Source organism: Manis pentadactyla, chromosome 5 (assembly GCF_030020395.1).
Source record: "Manis pentadactyla isolate mManPen7 chromosome 5, mManPen7.hap1, whole genome shotgun sequence".
Taxonomy (NCBI): Eukaryota; Metazoa; Chordata; class Mammalia; order Pholidota; family Manidae; genus Manis; species Manis pentadactyla.
The window spans coordinates 44333130-44352234 of NC_080023.1; the positions used below are offsets into that span (position 1 = coordinate 44333130).

Below are 19105 nucleotides of genomic sequence, written 5' to 3' on the forward strand. Positions count from 1 at the left end.
TGGGCAGAGGAACTGAACAGACAGTTCTCCAAAAAAGAAATACATATGGCCAACAGACACATGAAAAGATGCTCCACATCGCTAATTATCAGAGAAATGCAAATTAAAACTACAATGCGGTATCACCTCACACCAGTAAGGATGGCTGCCATCCAAAAGACAAACAACAAATGTTGGCAAGGCTGTGGAGAAAGGGGAACCCTCCTACACTGCTGGTGGGAATGTAAGTTAGTTCAACCATTGTGGAAAGCAGTATGGAGGTACATCAAAATGCTCAAAACAGACTTACCATTTGACCCAGGAATTGCACTCCCAGGAATTTACCCTAAGAATGCAGCAATCAAGTTTGAGAAAGACCAATGCACCCCTATGTTTATCGCAGCACTATTTACAATAGCCAAGAATTGGAAGCAACCTAAATGTCCATCGATAGATGAATGGATAAAGAAGAGGTGGTACATATACACAATGGAATACTACTCAGCCATAATAAAAGGGCAAATCCTACCATTTGCAGCAACATGGATGGAGCTGGAGGGTATTATGCTCAGTGAAACAAGCCAAGCGGAGAAAGAGAAATACCAAATGATTTCACTCATCTGTGGAATACAAGTACAAAGGAAAAACTGAAGGAACAAAACAGCAGCAGAATCACAGAACTCAAGAACGGACTAACAGGTCCCAAAGGGAAAGGGACTGGGGAGGATGGGTGGGTAGGGAGGGATAAGGGGGGGGAAGAAGAAGGGGAATATTAAGATTAGCATAAATGGGGGGGTGGGAGAAAGGGGAGGGCTGTACAACACAGAGAAGGCAAGTAGTGATTCTACAACATTTTGCTATGCTGATGGACAGTGACTGTAAAGGGGTTTATAGGGGGGACCTGGTATAGGGGAGAGCCTAGTAAACATAATATTCGTCATGTAAGTGTAGATTAATGATACCAAAAAAAAAAAAAAAAGGCAGTTCCTGTGTGGTGACCTCCAATGAGTTCTACACAAGGGTATAAAGGGCATATAAAAGTGTAGGCATAGGTCCTGTTTGTGTTTATACAGAGGATCAAAGCCTAATTTGGCTACCCCGAAAATCAACTAAGATATGATATGAAAAAGAACTTCCAACATCAGCACTCTCTGGAAGACTCATGCCAGAAGATGATCATCAAAAACCCCAACAAATATCCACACACTGCTACAGCTCTAGATGCACTTATCCCAACAGTTCCTGTACTTGCCATGGGAATGAAGAAGGAGATATCTAAGCTGGCCTGTGCATACAGTAAAACAAAAAATTTGACTGGATCTATACTGTTGGAACTCAACCAAGAATTAGGAGAAGTGCAAATTGTAGCGCTCCAAAATCTTCCAACTACAGACTATTTACTGTTAAAAGAACATATGGGATGTGAACAGTCCCCAGGAATGGGTTGTTTTAATTTGTCTGGTTTCTCTCAGACTGTTCAAGTTCAGTTGGAAAATATCCACCATATCATAGATAAGTTTTCACAAATGCCTAAGGTGCCTAACTGGTTTTCTTGGTTTCACTGGAGATGGCTGGTAATTACAGGTATGCTTTGGTTATGTAACTATACTCCTATTATGTTAATGTGTGTGCGCATTTTAATTAGTAGTTTAAAACCTATACATGCTGAAGTTACTCTACAAGAAGATATGTCAAAGAAATAATCAATCTTCCCATGTTTTCTTCCGCCTGCTACTTCTATAGCTTTTCTTCTTCCTTCCTAATTACAACCCTTAAATAGAATTCGTGCCTCATACCGAATTTACCGAGTATCATAATTCTTCCAAGTGGTAAAGACACCTCAAGACAAATGCTTGGCATAGAAGCCACAGGGCATTAATATGCAAAGAAGTGAAAAGCTAACCTTTTCAAACAATATGGCTTCTCTCTCACTTACCAACTTTACATTTCCCTGTATGGCTCCAGAAGATGACTGGTTAGCCAGAGACGGGTAAGATTCCTCAAGGGAGGAACAACCTAAGACAGGCACAGTCGCAGGGGGGCCATCAGGTGAGAAATTGGGGATCAACAGAGGTGAGGCTTAGAACCTCACCCCCCTGTTCTGAGAGAAATCTTCTGCATCCGTGGATGTTTTATTGCCCTTGTCTAGCTTGGATTAACACATAGTCTACAGGCACACACCTGATCATCTACATTTGCTCTCTTACAACACTAAACTATGTTTTCTACCTTTATCTTGTATCTACCTACCACTTCAGCATTTTATTAAAAATAATAATAATAAAGAGAGAAATGTGGTATCCACATATAAATCAAGTATAAAAATCAAATGAGTATTCATATTTGAACTGACTGTTTATAGTTCATAATGCATGAGCAAAACCGAAGGTTTCTGTGATGGCTGCCCTTGTACTGTTCACCATGTAACTTACTCACTATGTAAGAATTTGTTCTCCATGTAAGAACTTGTTTGTTATGCTTCAGAAGATTGGAGACTGACGAAAATTAGGCTTGGGGTGGATTAATGATTGTGCATTGAGCATTGACTCCCCTATACAGAATTTTATTGTTGTTAACAACCATTTGATCAATAAATATGAGAGATGCCCTCACAAAAAAAAAAAAAAAGTACACACTTCCAATTGTAAAATAAATAAGTAACCAGGATGTAATGTATAGCATAAGGAATATAGTCAAAATATTGTAACAACTTGGTATGGTGATAGCTGGTACCTAGAATTATCATGTATATAAATGTTGAATCACTGTGTTGTACACCTGAAACTAATGTAATACTGTGTGTCAACTACCCTTCAATAAAAAATAATTATCTACAAAAAAAAAAAAAAAAAAAAGTAAATGGGTTTGGGACAACTTCTGCACGGGGAGAGTTACCTGTAAAAACTGCTGCGGCGTTTGGGTCAGCTGAGCCTGAGATGGTTGTGGAGCTGAAGTCAGCTGCTGCTCCTGGGAGCTCTGTTGCTGTGTGCCTGACAATGTCTGTGGCTGCTGCTGTGTGGCAAAGGTAGGGTAGGCAGTCACCACCTGACCCATAAGCATGGTGCTAGGTACCATGACAGCCCCACAAGCTACAGGAGCAGTCACTAATTTGGTCACAAGTTGCTGACCTTGAGAAAATCTGTTAAGAAAAAAGAAAGAGGAGTCAGAAGTGTAAAGTGCATATTATAAAAGGCAGTGGCTGAATATTTCCCTAAGATAATACCCAATGATAAGCCAATTCAGTTGTTCTAAAAACTCTATGTTCCAATTTTGTTTCATGTTTTTGAAGACTCTTTTTGGGATACCAGTAAAACAAAAATGTATATAGCAAAATGAAACATAATCAAAGTTACAAACATTTTTTTTGATAACCACATGCAAAAGAATGAAGTTAGACCCTTACTTCACACCATATACCAAAATTAACTCAAAATGGATTAAAGACCTAAATTTTTTTTTGTAAAAGCTGTAACTATGAGACTCTTAGAAGAAAACATAGGAGAAGATTCATGACATCACATTGGGTAATGATTTCTTGGATAAAATATGAAAAGCACAGGCAATGAAAGAAAAAGTAAACTGGACATCAAAACTAAAAGCTTTTGTGAATCAAAGGATACTATGAACACAGTGAAAGGGCAACCCACAGAAGAGGAGAAAATATTTGCAAATCATATATCTGGTGAGGTGTTAATAGCTAGAGCATGTAAAGTGATCCTATAACTCAACAATAAACTGTCTGATTAAAAAATGGGCAAGCATCTTGAATAGACATTTTTTCAAAGAAGATATGCAAATGGTCAAGAAACATATGAAAAGATGCTCAGTATTACTAAATTGGGAAATGCAAATAACCACAATGAGATGCACTTCACCCCCACCAGGATGGCTATTATATATATATATATATATATATATATATATATATATATATATAAAAACAATAACAGAAAAATATAAAAACAGTGTTGGCAAGGATACGGAGACATGAGAACCTCTGTGCACTGCTAGTGGGAGTATAAAACTGCAGCTATAATGGAAAACAGTATGTTAATTCCCCCCAAATTTAAATATAGAATTACTGTATGATCCAGCAATTCCACTTCTGCATATATACTCAAAATGAAAGCAGGGACTCAAACAGGTATTTTTATACCCATGTTTATAGCAGCATTATTCACAACAGCCAAAAGATGCGTGCAACCCAAGCATCCATCAATGAATGAATGGATTAAGAAAAGGTGGTATACACATACAATGGAATATTACTTAGCTTTAGAAAGGAAGGAAAGTATGACACATACAATATGGATGAACCAGGAGGACATTATGCCAAGTAAAATAAGCCAGTTACAAAAGACATATTTAATGATTCCATTACATATGAGGTCTCTAGAGTAATCAAATTCATACACTTGTGACTGTAATGGGGTATGTGGTGGGGACCTGATAATGGAGGGAGTCTAGTAACCATAATATTCCTCATGTAACTGTACATTAACGATACCAAAAAAAAATTCATACACTTATGTACTTAGAAAATAGAATGGTAGTTTCTAGGAACTAGGGTGGAAGAATGGGCAGTTATTGTTCAATGGGTACAAGAGTTTCAGTTTGGGAAGAAGAAAAGTTTCTGGAGATGGGTGGTAGGGATGGTCACTATTGTGAATGTACTCAATGCCAATGAACTCTATGTGTACAAATGGTTAACATAGTAAATTTTGTTATATATATTTTACAATAAAAAAAATTTTTAATTGGTTAAAAAAATGTTAACTTTGTTTTTTTTTTAATAAAATTACCAGGCCCTTCGGAGTCAGATGTATGTGGCACATGGTTCATTTTTGCTAATCATGAAGAAACTTAAAGCTTTCATAAGAAAAAAATTTAAAACTCTAGGTTTATAGAAGATATTATACTGCGAGTTTAATCTCATAAACATTATCCAAAACTAAATGACATTCTAACAGGGAGTAAGTTTATAAATGTATCAGTGTATCACAGTAACCACTGGGTGAGGATTCACTAATATTCCCCCTTCCCCCTGACCTTCCTTCTTCTATTTTCTTCAATAAAAGAAGAACAACCAAAATTATGCCTCTTCAGGGAACAATATTATTTCTATTTGCCTATTCTGGCCATTACTATGAGGAAATTTGAGATATGGCTCTACTGTAGATGTAGCATAACTACAATTACAAACTGTTTAAAGCCCTTAACAATATTAAATTTAGTACAGATACATACTTTATTCTTTCTATGTTCCACAAGACAAAATAAATCTACTGTGAATCCATGCTAAATCTTGAAAATACTATATGTACTTCAGGACCAAATGTACTATTTAATGCAAAAAATACATATAAAAGAATAAAAAAATTTCCTTATGAGGAAAACCCAAAGAAACAATATTTATAAAATGGCTTAGTCACAGAAGTGTTAATTCTTCTGTGATCTTAAATGAAACTAGTACCTAATTTGTTCAGCTGCTCACTAGTAAATACGAGATGTGAATACTTTATCTGTGGCACCAAAAGACATTTTTCCAACTGCTTTTGCCTAACTGTCACTTCTGTGGTGTCCTACATAGCGCTTCCTCTGCCTAGAACATGCTCCCTGGGCCCCCTGCCACAAGCACACCCAAAGCTGCACTCTGTAAAAGGCTCCGGCTGAGACCCTCCTCTGTGAAGCGACCACACTCCTCTCTTTATTTGCTTGCCTCAGTCATAAAACTGCTCACTTTCTCCTGTCTAAAGACCTAGTAAAAGTATTTATCACACCAAATAATACTGATTTGTTTATCTTCCAATGGCTTTTATAGTCTTGTCTTTCTCTTCAGACAAGGAATGTGCCATACTCACGTAAGTAGGCACTAAAATGTTTGCTGAAATGTTTCCCCCGCTCAAAAAACATGTCTACCAATAGTTGCTAAATTGCTTTGCCAAAATGCATGTCAGCATTCTAGATTAATGGATTTTTTCCCCCAGGCTTTAAAACTAGTCCTCTACATTGCTATGGAACACATTCATAATACTTTCTTTCAGGATGTTAGAGCTAAAACCTGTACAAATTTTTAACTTGAAGGAGCTGAGTTCAAAAGGAAAGCAATGAATTCCCCCTGCTCTCATTGTTTCTGAGATCCTGCAGCTTCTTCACTCATACAACAGTATGCTGTTGGATTTGGATCTACAATATTCGGTAGCACATTTTTGGACAGGAAACAAAATTTATTATTATTCTTTTATTATAAAATCCTTCATGTATACATTCACTGTTTTTGTTTCAAATTCAAAAATGCTGGCTGGAGTGAGCAACAAACAAAATCATGTTTTTAAAATCAAATTATTAATTAATCAATCAATTTACAACTTTGGAATGACTAATGAAATATGACAACTACCTTATCTGTCTGTCCTGAGTGAGGGTAGTCGCCGCAGCACTTTGGGTACTGTTCTGTGGCATACTGGATGGGATCTGAACCATGCTTCCAGCTGCCGGCTGAGAAATCACCATAGTGTTATACAGTGGGGCTGGGAGGGTGCTCTGTGTCTGACTGGGGAGAGATGTTTGTTGACTGTGCCCGCTCAGTACATTTTGTTGACTCTGCTAGAAAAGAGATTTTACAGATAGATTAACTGAAAAAATTTTTTCAGGAGGTATGTGTCTTTCATTTTAACAATAGTTGACTTCATAGAGAAAGAAGTGGCAGGACATATTATTCTGGAATAAATCTAACCACAAAGGAATAACCTGTAGTAATCGAGAATGAATTAGTCTTCAATATCTTGCTGGAAGGTATAAGCTATGACTTTAGAAAAGGAGCATGAACTAAATAGGGATGATATAAAAATACATGAAAAATTTCTGTTAAAGTGAATGACTGACATCAGACATTTCTCAGATATCTTATTTGAGTCTTGGAATTTGGTCAGAGATGAACACCAATTACCAAAATTTCCTGGAATATTAATTAAACCATCACTGCCCTAACAATATATTCTGCACACATGTAACATTTTTCCTGGTCAGCCTCTTTTGCAAGTCAAACATTTTTAACATACAGAAGTAGTCTGTATGTTCATTTTAAAAAATTGCAAAATTCTTAAAATGTCAAAATATGAAAGCATTTAACATTTAACAATTTGGCATAAAATATTTTAATGATGACTCTCAATACTATCTAGTTATTAATAGTCAAGTTTTAAATATGGTACTGTTTGAGATAGAGCTTTACTTTTGTTCCAGCAGTAGTATACATTACAATCACTGAACACTCCATAGCCCAGTGTACTCAGTGTTACCTGACTTGATGTACTTTGTAAAGTCTGCTGTTGAATCATATGCTGAGTTGTGCCAATGTGTCCAGCATTCATTCCACTTTGAATTTGGTTAGTCTGAACAACCTGGCCTTGCATATTTATAGGTGCAAGTTGCTGGATGTTAGATGAATTTCCAGAAGAAAGCTGAACAGAGCCAAAATTCAATCCAGGGTTTGATTGTTGTAAAAACATCTTTAAAGATAAAGATTAAATTAAAAATTAGTTTTGTAAATTAAAAACAAAGAAGAACGACAAAGTTATAAAAAAAGGAAGCAAAAACAAGCTACCATATAAATTTAAAAAGCAGGTAACAAGATTAAATCATTGGAATGAACAATTAGCTAAAATAATTACTGAATAAAACATAATACTTCATATTTGCTCTTCTCTATGTTTCCATATGTCAGAAAAGTGTTATAAAATTCAAAATCTCCACTTCTTTGAGCATTTTACAGGGGAGCTGTTTATTTTTCATCCAGCATTACCCTAACTCAGTGCTACTCACAGGTGGTGGACTGGCACCTCTGTAGTCACTTCCTATTTATAATGTATGGTGTTAAACAGGAGCAGTCTTCATTTAAAGTTTCCCTTTACCAAAGTGTTGGTGTCCTCTGATAGACATTAACTTTAGAGTGGTCTTACAAGTTGATCAAATAAGACTGATTTGAATTATACCTACTGGAATTTTATTAAATCAATGATTGATGATTGGTTTAAAAATTCTGTATGTACATGTACTTAAGAGCCTATGTAAAAATATTACTTTTATATTATGTATTTGGGCTTACTAGAAATTAGACTTTTAAAAGATGGCTTTAATCTAGACAAACAAGGATGTTGATGGAAATACTCTTAGGAATGAATTATCTTTAAAGACTGTAAATTCACTCAGTATGAGTAGGTAAGACCAATGAGTATTTACTGAACTAAGTTACGAAATGTATCTCTTGCATCTCACTTGTAATTAAGAAAAGTCAATTTTCCTAAGAAATCCAAATGTGAATGATGTGCTTTGTTTGTATTCAAACATAATAATAACTAACTTGCAGTCCTTGACCATGGACCATTTGAAGTTGTTCTTGGATTTTTCTTAGCTCTTCTTGTTGCCGATGAATGTTCGCCTCTATCATCCGTGTCCGTTGCTCCAGTTGGTCTTTCAGATGCTGCATGGCTCCTAATTGAGCTGAAAACTGAAACTGAAGTACCACGTATGGAAAAAGTGTAACATACTTTAGAATCACTTATTCCCCATAATTGTGCAATGTGAAAAGTAAGCAGTATATGATGAGCTAAGAATTTTATGCCAGTTACCAATGTATTGCCTCTCAGTCCTAATTTACCCATCTTTGCTCAGCTTTGTGATACTGGAGCTGGACCCTATAAATACTTCTCCTTTGTCAGCAGGTGAAAACTTAGTCATATCAGTAGATGGTGCTGGAGGAATAATGCAAAGGGAGATGCTTGTATTTCTGGTTCTGGTGCTTTTTCTTCTTATTCTTGTGCCACTGGGTACTTCCTAGTGAGTCTCATCAGCACCCCAGCACCTGGCTTTCCAGAAAGACTGACTGGCATCCTAGAGGGCAGATCCCCAGAAAATTTTACTGGTACCCTAGCAGACGGCTTCCTGCACTCCAGCTGTAGGCTGTGGCACCCCAGAGAACTCTCCTACCATCCAATGGCTACAAATACACCTGCCCCAATGGGATCTGAATCTCAGCCCAGCCTGGAGAAGGAGTTTAGGACCATTGGGGAAATCTTCAAAGTTTTTCCTTGCTTGGATACTCCCCCTGTTACTTATAGTTTAGTGGTTACTCTCTACATTTGTTACTCCTGTATTCTTCAGAGTACTTTTAAATATTCTTAGTAGTTAATCCCTGTTACCAGTTAATAATGTTTTGTATTAACCCTGCCCAAGTTTCTGTTATGGCTTTTGACTTCTGATTTAATCTTAATTGACTAAAAGAACACACTGGTATTAGGAGACCTGAATTCATATTGTAGCTCCACCACTTGCTAGAACAAGTTATAGTACTTGACTTAATTTCTACCCTTTAGTAAATGAAAAAAAAGTAGCCTATCAAATAAATAAAAAAGTAGTTATTCCTATCAAATTCTGTCATTCCTAAAATGTCCTCTTTGCACACATCACTGGAAAGTTACAAAAATCTGACAGGTAAAACTGAAACATTTTTACTCATATTTTCAACTATAACTGTTCTCAGACAAGTACAATACACAGGCTTTTATATAAGACTAACCAATTGTGAATGAATGAATGAATGAATGAATGCATACATGGATGAAAACATGAAGTTCTACTTCCAGGGTTTTCAATCTTATTTACTTGGCTATGTTTTTTACCTGCATCATAAGCAGCTTCTGTTTACAACTGCTTGAAATTTAACCATATTTGTGGATTCACCACTTAAGTCTATACAGGTTAAATTTTTTTCATGAATATTTGGCATACGATACAGTATAAGAACAGAAAGCATTGCACTTATTTAGAAATCTGTCTTAATCTTAAAATAATCTTATACAATGAACTGTATCTAAAAGTGAGAAATGCCCCCCAAAAGCTTTCTCTTCTATCTTTGGAAGTTGGTACTAAGGATACTGAATATTACTTTTCAAAGTATGTAACTCTGACTTCTAAAGTTGACAATAACCAGATTATATTTTGCATTAGATTATACTAGACGTGAGAAAATACGACAAAATGTAGTACAGCTCCCCCTTGCCTTTATTTTTAAAATATTCTTTGAAATGTTATGTTTATGTCATATAAATATATTTATTCTAACTGAAGTTATTTCTCCCTTTTGGTAACCATTACATTGTCTCACCACTTACAGAAATTCAATTAAGTACAAATAAGAAACAAACACAGAAGGCAGAACAATAGCAAGTAAAATCATAGAACTAAAGGGCAGTGTTTGACTTGAACACTGAATAAAATGTGAGATTTGAATACTTATGAACATGTTTGACATGAATATTACCTATTTCATGAAAATATCCCTTTAAAATATTAAGAAATGCTTACTCAGTGTCCTGAGGTTAATGAACTAATAATATTGCAAGTATGTCTAAATATTTACATAAAATTATGTAGAATAAAAAGCATTTGAGGACTCAATGTTGATAAAAACTATTACAACTACAAAACATATTTAATAATACAGTCCTGTTATAAATACCTTACATTTTCATATGTTGCTGGAAGTCAAGATTATGATTGTTACATAATTATACTGTTAATATACGTCTGCTAGTGTCATAGTGTATAACAGCTATAATTGTATATGTATAATTTAAGTAATAACCATATAAGATAAAGGTAATTTTAGAAAAATGTTTTTACTTACTGTTAACTATCATCATTTGAAATTAAGATACTGTTAAGTCAAGGTATATTTACACCAAATAAAACAGAAAAGTTCTGGATTTTTTCCACTATTTTATAGTATTGTTAATGTGTCTGAGATACTGAATGAGTGCGGAGTCATAAATTACACATTGGGAAGTTACAGACAAAAGTAACTTAGTGTCACTGTCATAATACCCTCTCCTTTGTTTTCCTAGTATCTATATTTAGGCCTCCTTCCAGATGCAGCCCAAATAACAATTTTTCCAGAAAGTTTTCTTCATTTCTTCAGGCTGCATTAAGGGTCCATCTAACATGTTCACATATCAGTTGATACACCTTGAGTATAGACTATATGATACTGTATTGTAGTTATCTGTCATTCCCTCTAGATGTAATAAAACCTTTGACTATAGATATATTTGCAATGCCAGCACCTACAATATCTGATACATACAAGGAACTCAATAAATGTCCTATGTATGCATGAATGAACGAATAACTACATGAATAGAATTACTTGATTCTTCCAAAATCCACAGGAAGAACAAAATGACCAGCTATATTTCATCTTAAATATCTTTTTGTCTATAGTGTTTCTCAAGGGGTATGTTATAGCATATTAAGCAGGATAATTCTTTGTTGTGTAAAATTGTCATGCATCCTGAAAAACAATTAGCAACCCTGGCCTTTGCCTACTAAGGACCAGTGGTCTGTACAATCATTGACAATTGCATTACCTCTAGATTAAATGTGGACAGCTAAGATTCACTGTATGAATAAGTATGTAGCTTTAAAAGTCAGTATTTGCTTAAAAGGAATTTATCATTTTAAAATACTCCACTGAAATAAATAAACAAACAAAAAATACCTGGGACATGCCTTGTGGAATTGGTAAATTTGCAGCTTGAGACATCGCTGGCTGTGATAATGACTGACCAACAGACTGGGAATTTATAGACTAAAAGCAAAATAAAAAAAGACACTGGAGTGACAATCAGTCCCATACATGAGTACTTCCACCAGTAATATCACCATTGTATCTTTATAACTGAATTACAATTTGCCTCAGACTTTTCTTATCTTTCCTACTTATCTTTCAATCTTCCAAGACATCTGCCACATAACACGTATGGCTCTCAATAAAAGTTGACTTAACTGAAAGTGATCAGTATTTGAAATTAAATATAAAATGGCTCTAAATTATCAGCTTTTCAAAATTCAAAAATAGTCTAATATCTTACCTGAAAAATAAACAAAAGGACTGGGATGTTTGACAAGTACTTCACAAAAAGAAAGATCTTGAGTGTTCTGTATCAACAATTATTTTGATTTATAGAGAGGGATAATTAAGCAATAAATTTCTGAAGATTTAGATAAATTTTTTCCTTCTTAATGAATCTTAATTCAGAAAATTACTAACTAGAGCGTTTACCTGACTACTAAATGATGACCTCCTTTGTGCCATCTTTTCATGAGCTGGTAAATGCTGTCTGGGAGGAGTGCTAGTATCCGTTGGGATCTTTGTTGGTGTTGCTGAGGTTAGTTAACAAAAACAGAACAGCTTTAGTACTTTATAAAACATAGTTTTCAAAGACTGATCTCAAAATGCATTTCAGTAAATAAAAGTAGTCTAAATTATTCAATGAAAGTAAAGTCTAGGACAATAAGATGATTTGTGTTAATATTCTCTTTTAAGAACAAAAGAAATATTTGAAGTAGGAAAATTAATTGTAAAAATGGTTACTATTTCTACAACTCAATAGTAAAATAGCTAATAACTCAATTAAAAAATGGCCTAAGGACTTGAATAGACATTTCACCAAAGATGATATACAAATGACCAACCTATATGTGTAAACTTGCTCAACATCATTAATCATCAAGAAAAATGCAAATCAAAACCATAATGAATATTACCTGACACCTGAAAGAATGGCTTTTATCAAAAAAAAGATATTGGAGTGAATGTGAAGAAACTGGGACCCTTGCACACTGTTGGTGGGGATATGAAATGATGTACCCACTGTGGAAACAGTATGGAGATTTCTCAAAAAATTAAAAAGAGAACTACCATATGATCCAGAACAGCAATGATAGGTATTTGTCCAAAAGACTGAAGTCAGAATCTCAAAGAGATATTAGCACTTAATGTTCACTGCAGCACTATTGGTAATAGCCAAAATGTGGAAACAAACTAAATGTCTACTGACAGATGAATGAACAAAATGTGGTACATACACACACTGAAATACTATTCAACTTAAAAAATAATGAAATTCTGCACTATGTGACAACATGAATGAATCTTGACATTATACTGAGTGAAATAAGCCAATGACAGAAAGAGAAGTGCTGCAAGATTCAGTTATATGAGAATCCAAAATAGTACAATCTATTGAATCAAAGAATAGAATGGTGATAGCCAAGGGCTGGTGGTCTGGGAAAATGGGGACTAATCAAAAGCATAATGTTTCAATTAAGCACAATGAATAAACTCTAGAAATTTGCCATACAACAATGTACCTGTAGTCAACAGTAATGTACTCTATGCTTAAAAATTTGAGAGAGTAGCTCTCATTTTAAGTGATCCTGCAACAATAAAAATTTTTTCAATGAAAGAAATAACCATAATAGGGTAAAATGTTCTTCCTAAGATTTCAGAAATTATATGTTTAAACTTCTTTGATGTTCTACCCATGATGTTGAATAGTTAACATTATTTTCCTTATTTTATATAGTTTTAATTCCCTAAGAAAAAAAGTGCTAAACTCTTTAAGAAAAGGTTACTAATTTAATGATAATTCTGTAAGTCTTTATAAAGACAAAAGCACTAAAAAGATTTTCAAAAAGCAAACTTAACACTTACTGGGTCTACCAGTACAAAAGGAATAAAGTTTTGCTTTCTTTCTGAGGGATGTTAATTAAAAACAATTTAATACATCACTACCTACATGTTTTATAATCTACTTCATAAATTTGTTTGGTAAACATGAGCAATGTGCCTCTTGTTCACTTGAAAGTAAATGTAGAAAGTTACTTTAAAGCAGCATTTGCTGATATCAGTAACACAAACAATTTAGAAGCACTCTCTTAAAAGAAGGTCTGTTTTTCACGCTTGTGTACTCACAGGAAGGGTCTGACACTGCTGTGTGAGATGATTTTCTTGAACTCCGGGAGGAAGCAGAAGGCGTTGGGCTGTGATCAAACCTTTCCAATGCTTCCTTGAGACTGACTGTGTTTATACGATTATCAGACCCAGAATCTTGGCTCTAAGGAGACAGAGTGAAATGAATGTTTTCTTGCAGTTCAGTTCAGAGATCCCAAGTTAGCAATACTATTTGCTAACCCTTCCTCTCCAAATCAGTTTTCACCCACAAGGCAAAGGTACTGCTGTAATATTAGGTAAAGAGATGAACATTTATTTTGTATAGCCAGAAAGTTTTGTCTTTATTCTCTATATAGTGAAACAGATGCAAAAGAATGATGTTAGACTTTTATCTTGTACCACATGTAAAAATTAACTCAAAATGGATTAAAGACCTCAACATGAGAGCTAAAACTATAACTTCTAGCTTTATGACACTGGATTGGGCAATGATTTCTTGGATATGACACTAAAAACACAAGCAACAAAAGTGCGTCAGAGGACACTTTATAGAGTGGAAAGGTGACCCATGGAATGGCAGGAAACATTGGCCAAGTCATTTATCTGATTAATACCCAGAACATATAAAGAACTCCTACAACTCAACAGCAAAAACCCCAAATAGTCCAATCAAAAAATGGGCAAGGGTTCTTCAAGGAAGATATACAAATATCTCAGCATCACTAATCATTAGCGAAATGCAAATCAAAACCACCTGAGATACCACTTCACATCCGTGAGGATGGCTATGATAAAAAAAATACAGAGAACAACCAGTGTTGGCAAGAATTTGGAGAAATGATAACCCTTGTGCACTGCCGGTGGGAATGTAAAACAGTGCAGCTATGAAAGTTCCCCCAAAATGTATGACAGTTCCCCCCAAAAATTAAATATAGAATTACCATATCATCCAGCAATTCTATTTCTGGGTATACTCTCAAAAGAATTGAAACCAGGGACTCAAAAAAGGTATTTACATTTTCACAAATGCCTAGGTTACCTAACTGGTTTTATTGGTTTCACTGGATATGGCCAGTAATTATAGGTCTGCTTTTGTTATGCATCTGTATTCCTATTCTGTTAATGTGTGTGCGCAATTTAATTAGTAGTTTAAAACCTATACATGCTGAAGTTACTCTAAAAGAAGTTATGTCAAAGAAATAATCTTCTCATGTTTTCTTCTGTCTGCTACTTCTATAGCTTTTCTTCTTCCTTCCTAATTACAGCCCTTCAGTAGAATTCATGCCTCATATTTAAAATTACCGAGTATCATAATTCTTCCAAGCGGTAAAGATACCTCAAGACAAGTGCTGGGCATAGAAGCCACAGGGCATAAATCTGCAAAGAAGTAAAAAGCTAACCTTTTCAAAGAATATTGCTTCTCTCTCACTTACCAAATTTACATTTCCCTGTATGGCCCCGGAAGACGGCTGGTTAGTCAGAGACGGGTAAAATTCCTCAGGGGAGGAACAACCTAAGACAGGCACAGTCGCAGGGGGGCCATCAGGTGAGAAATTGTGGGTCAACAGAGGTGAGGCTTAGAACCTCACCCCCCCGTTTTGAGAGAAATCTTCTGCATCCGTGGATGTTTTGTTGCCCTTGTCTAGCTGGGATTAATACTTTGTCTACAGGCACACACCTGATATCTACACTTGCCTTCTTACAGCACTAACTTATGCTTTCTATCTTTATCTTGCATCTACCTACCACTTCAGCATTTTATAAAAAAATAAGGGAGAAATGTGGGATTCACATATAAATCAAGTATAAAAATCAAATGAATTTTATCTGACTTGATTGTTTATAGTTCATGATGCGTGATCAAAACCGAAAGTTTCTGTGATATGACTGCCCTTGCACTGTTCACCATGTAAGAACTTATTTACTATGTAAGAACTTATTCACCATGTAAGAACTTGTTCGTTACGCTTCAGAAGATTGGAGACTGTTGAGAGTTAGGCTTGGGGTTGATTAATGATTGTGCATTGAGTCCCCTATACAGAATTTTATTGTTGTAAACAACCATTTGATCAATAAATATGAGAGGTGCCCTCTCAAAAATAAAAAATAAAAAACAAAAATAATTTTTTTAAAAAAAGGTATTTGCACACCCATGTTCACAGTGGCATTTTTCCCAACAGCCAAAAGATGGATGAAACCCAACTGTCCACTGATGGGTGAATGAATAAACAGAGTGTGGTAATGCATAGAATGGAGTATATTCAGTCTTAAAAAGGAAGAAAATTCTGACACATTCTACAACATGGAAGAACCTTGAGAACATTATGCTAAGTGAAATAAGCCAGTCATAACAGGACAAATACCATATGATTCCACTTATATAAAGTAGCCAGTGGAGTCAAATGGGATTGGAGGGAGAAGGGAACAAGAGTTACTGTTTAATGGATATGGAGTTTCAGTGTGGAAACATGAAAAAGTTTCTGTGATGGATGAGGATGACTGTACAACAGTGTGAATGTACTTAATGTCACTGAACTGTACACTTAAAATTGGTTAAGATGTTAAGTTTTATGTATATTTCACTATATTTTTTTTAAAAAAGGAAGTAAAAAAAAAAAGAATAATGATGACACTTTAGTTTATAGACAAAGTACTATAAGGATCTTTGGAACTCAGCATGGGACTGCTCAGAATCTTCCTCTTCACTCCACCTCTGATCTTCCTCCGGAATTTCAATATCCGTATGGATGACTCATCCAACATCCTGGCCTGGTCTCTCAGCTTTCTAGGAACTCCCCATCTCCAAAATTCTCTTTCCTCCACTCTACTCTACCTCAGTCATTCACTCGCTGTACCTGTCACTGCTAGATACTACAGCACCTGTAAAAGGACAAATTAAAGTCTCACTTTAAACCATACATTCCTATCCTATCCTTCCAGCTCACTTGCTCAAAGGTTCCTTTGGAAACAATTATAATCAACCTAAAACGGACACTCAGTACTAGGAAGAGACATTAAGTTTTTCTGGCAGGTTCACTTTCCTGCTCTTCACAATTATTCCCTACCTTTCTCACTGTTCTTAAATCTCCCTCTCTCACAACTTGACAGCCTTGCCTTACACAGATGAGAAGATGAAAATACTTGCTACCACCAAATATATAACTCTACCTGGTAATACACCAGGTATGACAATACATCCAGCTTCTCTTCCTCCTCTTTATAATAGAGGGAAGTGTTAAAGGCCCTCCACATGCAGCAGTGAATAATAAACAATTCCCTGCTCTTATTCAAGGGCAGCTCCACAGAAGGGGGAACCTATGTGTTATACATGTATATACACACATAAATGAACAGTACAATTTCAAAGTTACTCAAACCATAAAGGAAGAAAAGGTGTGTCACAATGCCTTATCTCCTGCACTCTACTTGCTCTTTGCGTCCTCTATTTTGTCTCCATTTCCCACTGCTTCCCAGCTCCTGAAACACTTGGTCTGCCTTCAGTATCCGTAATTAGCAAAATATTCTTTATCCTGAATCCCATCGCTGCAATTGCTCTAATTAAAACCCAAATCTCCCCAGAAAATAGCACTTTCCTCAAAAGTCTCTTCAGTGATAGCTGTTTTCTTTCTCACGACCCTCAGCCTCTGCTCTAGAGACACAGCCGAATCCTCCTACTGCTCTTGCCAGAACTTTCCCCCTTCCTCCTCTGACGAAACTCAGATTTCAGAATCTGATGCTATTGTACTACGTAACTCACTCTCTCTCATTTTGCAGTCATCGGCTGACCTTGTGGTCACTCCTCACTAACTAGCTGAATTAAAATTTTCACTGTGGCTTAGTATTACCCTAAGTTTTAATTTCCAGGTTATGGATATGTACATACTCAACACCGTATCTCTCTCTTCCTTGATATTCTCTCCCCCAAAGATCTTGATTTCTACCTGTCCTTAGTCACTCACTTTTGACCTTGTTATTACCGAGAAGAATAACTCTTCCATAATCTGTTTCAAACGTCCTACTCTTTGACCGCCATTTCCCACATTTTCTACTCATCCTATGCAATTCCAATAATCCTTTGGTGGAACCTAAAATACATTGATTTTACCACATTTTCACAATCACTCTCTCCCTTGATGCCTTCTCTCCCCTCTTCACCCAGCTTAAATTCATAGTTAGTCACTATAACCAGTCCCTTGCATATCAACTCCCCTGCTCCTGTTTTCTTTTGCCACATTTCCTTGGAAAAATCCCAATGCTGCTTAAACCCAAATTTTAACCTATTCCACATTTGTCTCTGCACAGCTGAATATGGCTGAAGAAAGACAATATGGTGACTTTTTTTCTTTAATGACCAAGAACCTCAAGTGGGCCCTTCAACCTGCCTGCCAAACAGGCTAAAATCCCCTTGTCTGTTCATTTTACGACTCTTCTCTTTAACACTTCTTCCTCTTTTCTCAAACCTCTAACAACTCCTCTCTTCTAACCTTATTCTTACCTGGTAACTGTTTCCTACTGCAATGAAGAGTTTTGCTACAAGCTTCCACTTCTCTATCAACCCACCTACCAGCATCTGTACTCACGTATTCTACCTTTCTTCATGTTACCATAGATTAGGTATCAGCAAGCTTTTTTCTGTAAGGGACACACACAGTATCTGCTGTAGTTACTCACTGCTGTCAAAGCACAAAAGCAGCCATATGCAATATATAAATGATTGAGTATGGCTATGAAACTTGATGACATCTTTTTCATGTGCCATAAAATTTCTTTTGATTTTTTTCAATCACTTAAAAGCATGTAAAAAACATGCCTGTAGATTGTGGGTGTTACAAAACCAGGCAGAGGGCCAGATTTGGCCTAAAGGCCACATTTTGCCAACCCCATTCATAGCCTAACAGTTTGACTCTCTGGGTAAAACCCAATCCAATTAACTTGGGGATGAGATCCCATCTTCTCCCGCCTACTCAAAAACACTGCTCTAGCATTTCTACCTCCATCTCTACTGTCACCGGTTTCTCTCTCCATCAGACTACTGTCATCAGTATACAAACATGCTATTATTTCTCCCACCTTAAAAAGCAGAAATTTCTTTTAAGCCTACTTCTTCCTACTACTGCCCCATTTTCCTCCCCATTTCTCTATAATCTCTCTCCAACTCACTATCCCTAATTCCCTTTATCCCAGAAAATTCTCTTTTAAACCGACTCTAATCAGTCTTCACTCATATTACTATTGTACCCAATCTGTTTTAATTGATCAGTGAACACATACTGTTGAACCAAATGCCCAATTCTCATACTCATCTAATTTAATCTGTTTCAGCTGAATGTG

The 19105-nt window shown here is 35.8% G+C and overlaps 1 protein-coding gene across 8 annotated transcripts in view; it reads right to left on the reverse strand.

The window, feature by feature from the left end:
* The window catches only part of CLOCK (clock circadian regulator), a 157924-nt gene that overhangs the window by 15345 nt on the left and 123474 nt on the right, over positions 1–19105 (reverse strand). For 6 of the 8 annotated variants that reach the window (XM_057502237.1, XM_057502235.1, XM_036895296.2 and 3 more), the window contains 7 exons: positions 13796–13937; positions 12101–12201; positions 11537–11626; positions 8342–8494; positions 7281–7490; positions 6380–6585; positions 2875–3118 (listed from right to left, as the gene is read on the reverse strand). In XM_057502237.1, the coding sequence (XP_057358220.1) occupies positions 2875–3118; positions 6380–6585; positions 7281–7490; positions 8342–8494; positions 11537–11626; positions 12101–12201; positions 13796–13937 (1146 nt within the window). The remainder of the gene's footprint in view (positions 1–2874; positions 3119–6379; positions 6586–7280; positions 7491–8341; positions 8495–11536; positions 11627–12100; positions 12202–13795; positions 13938–19105) is intronic. The other 2 variants (XM_036895298.2, XR_008997738.1) reach the window with 2 other exon arrangements.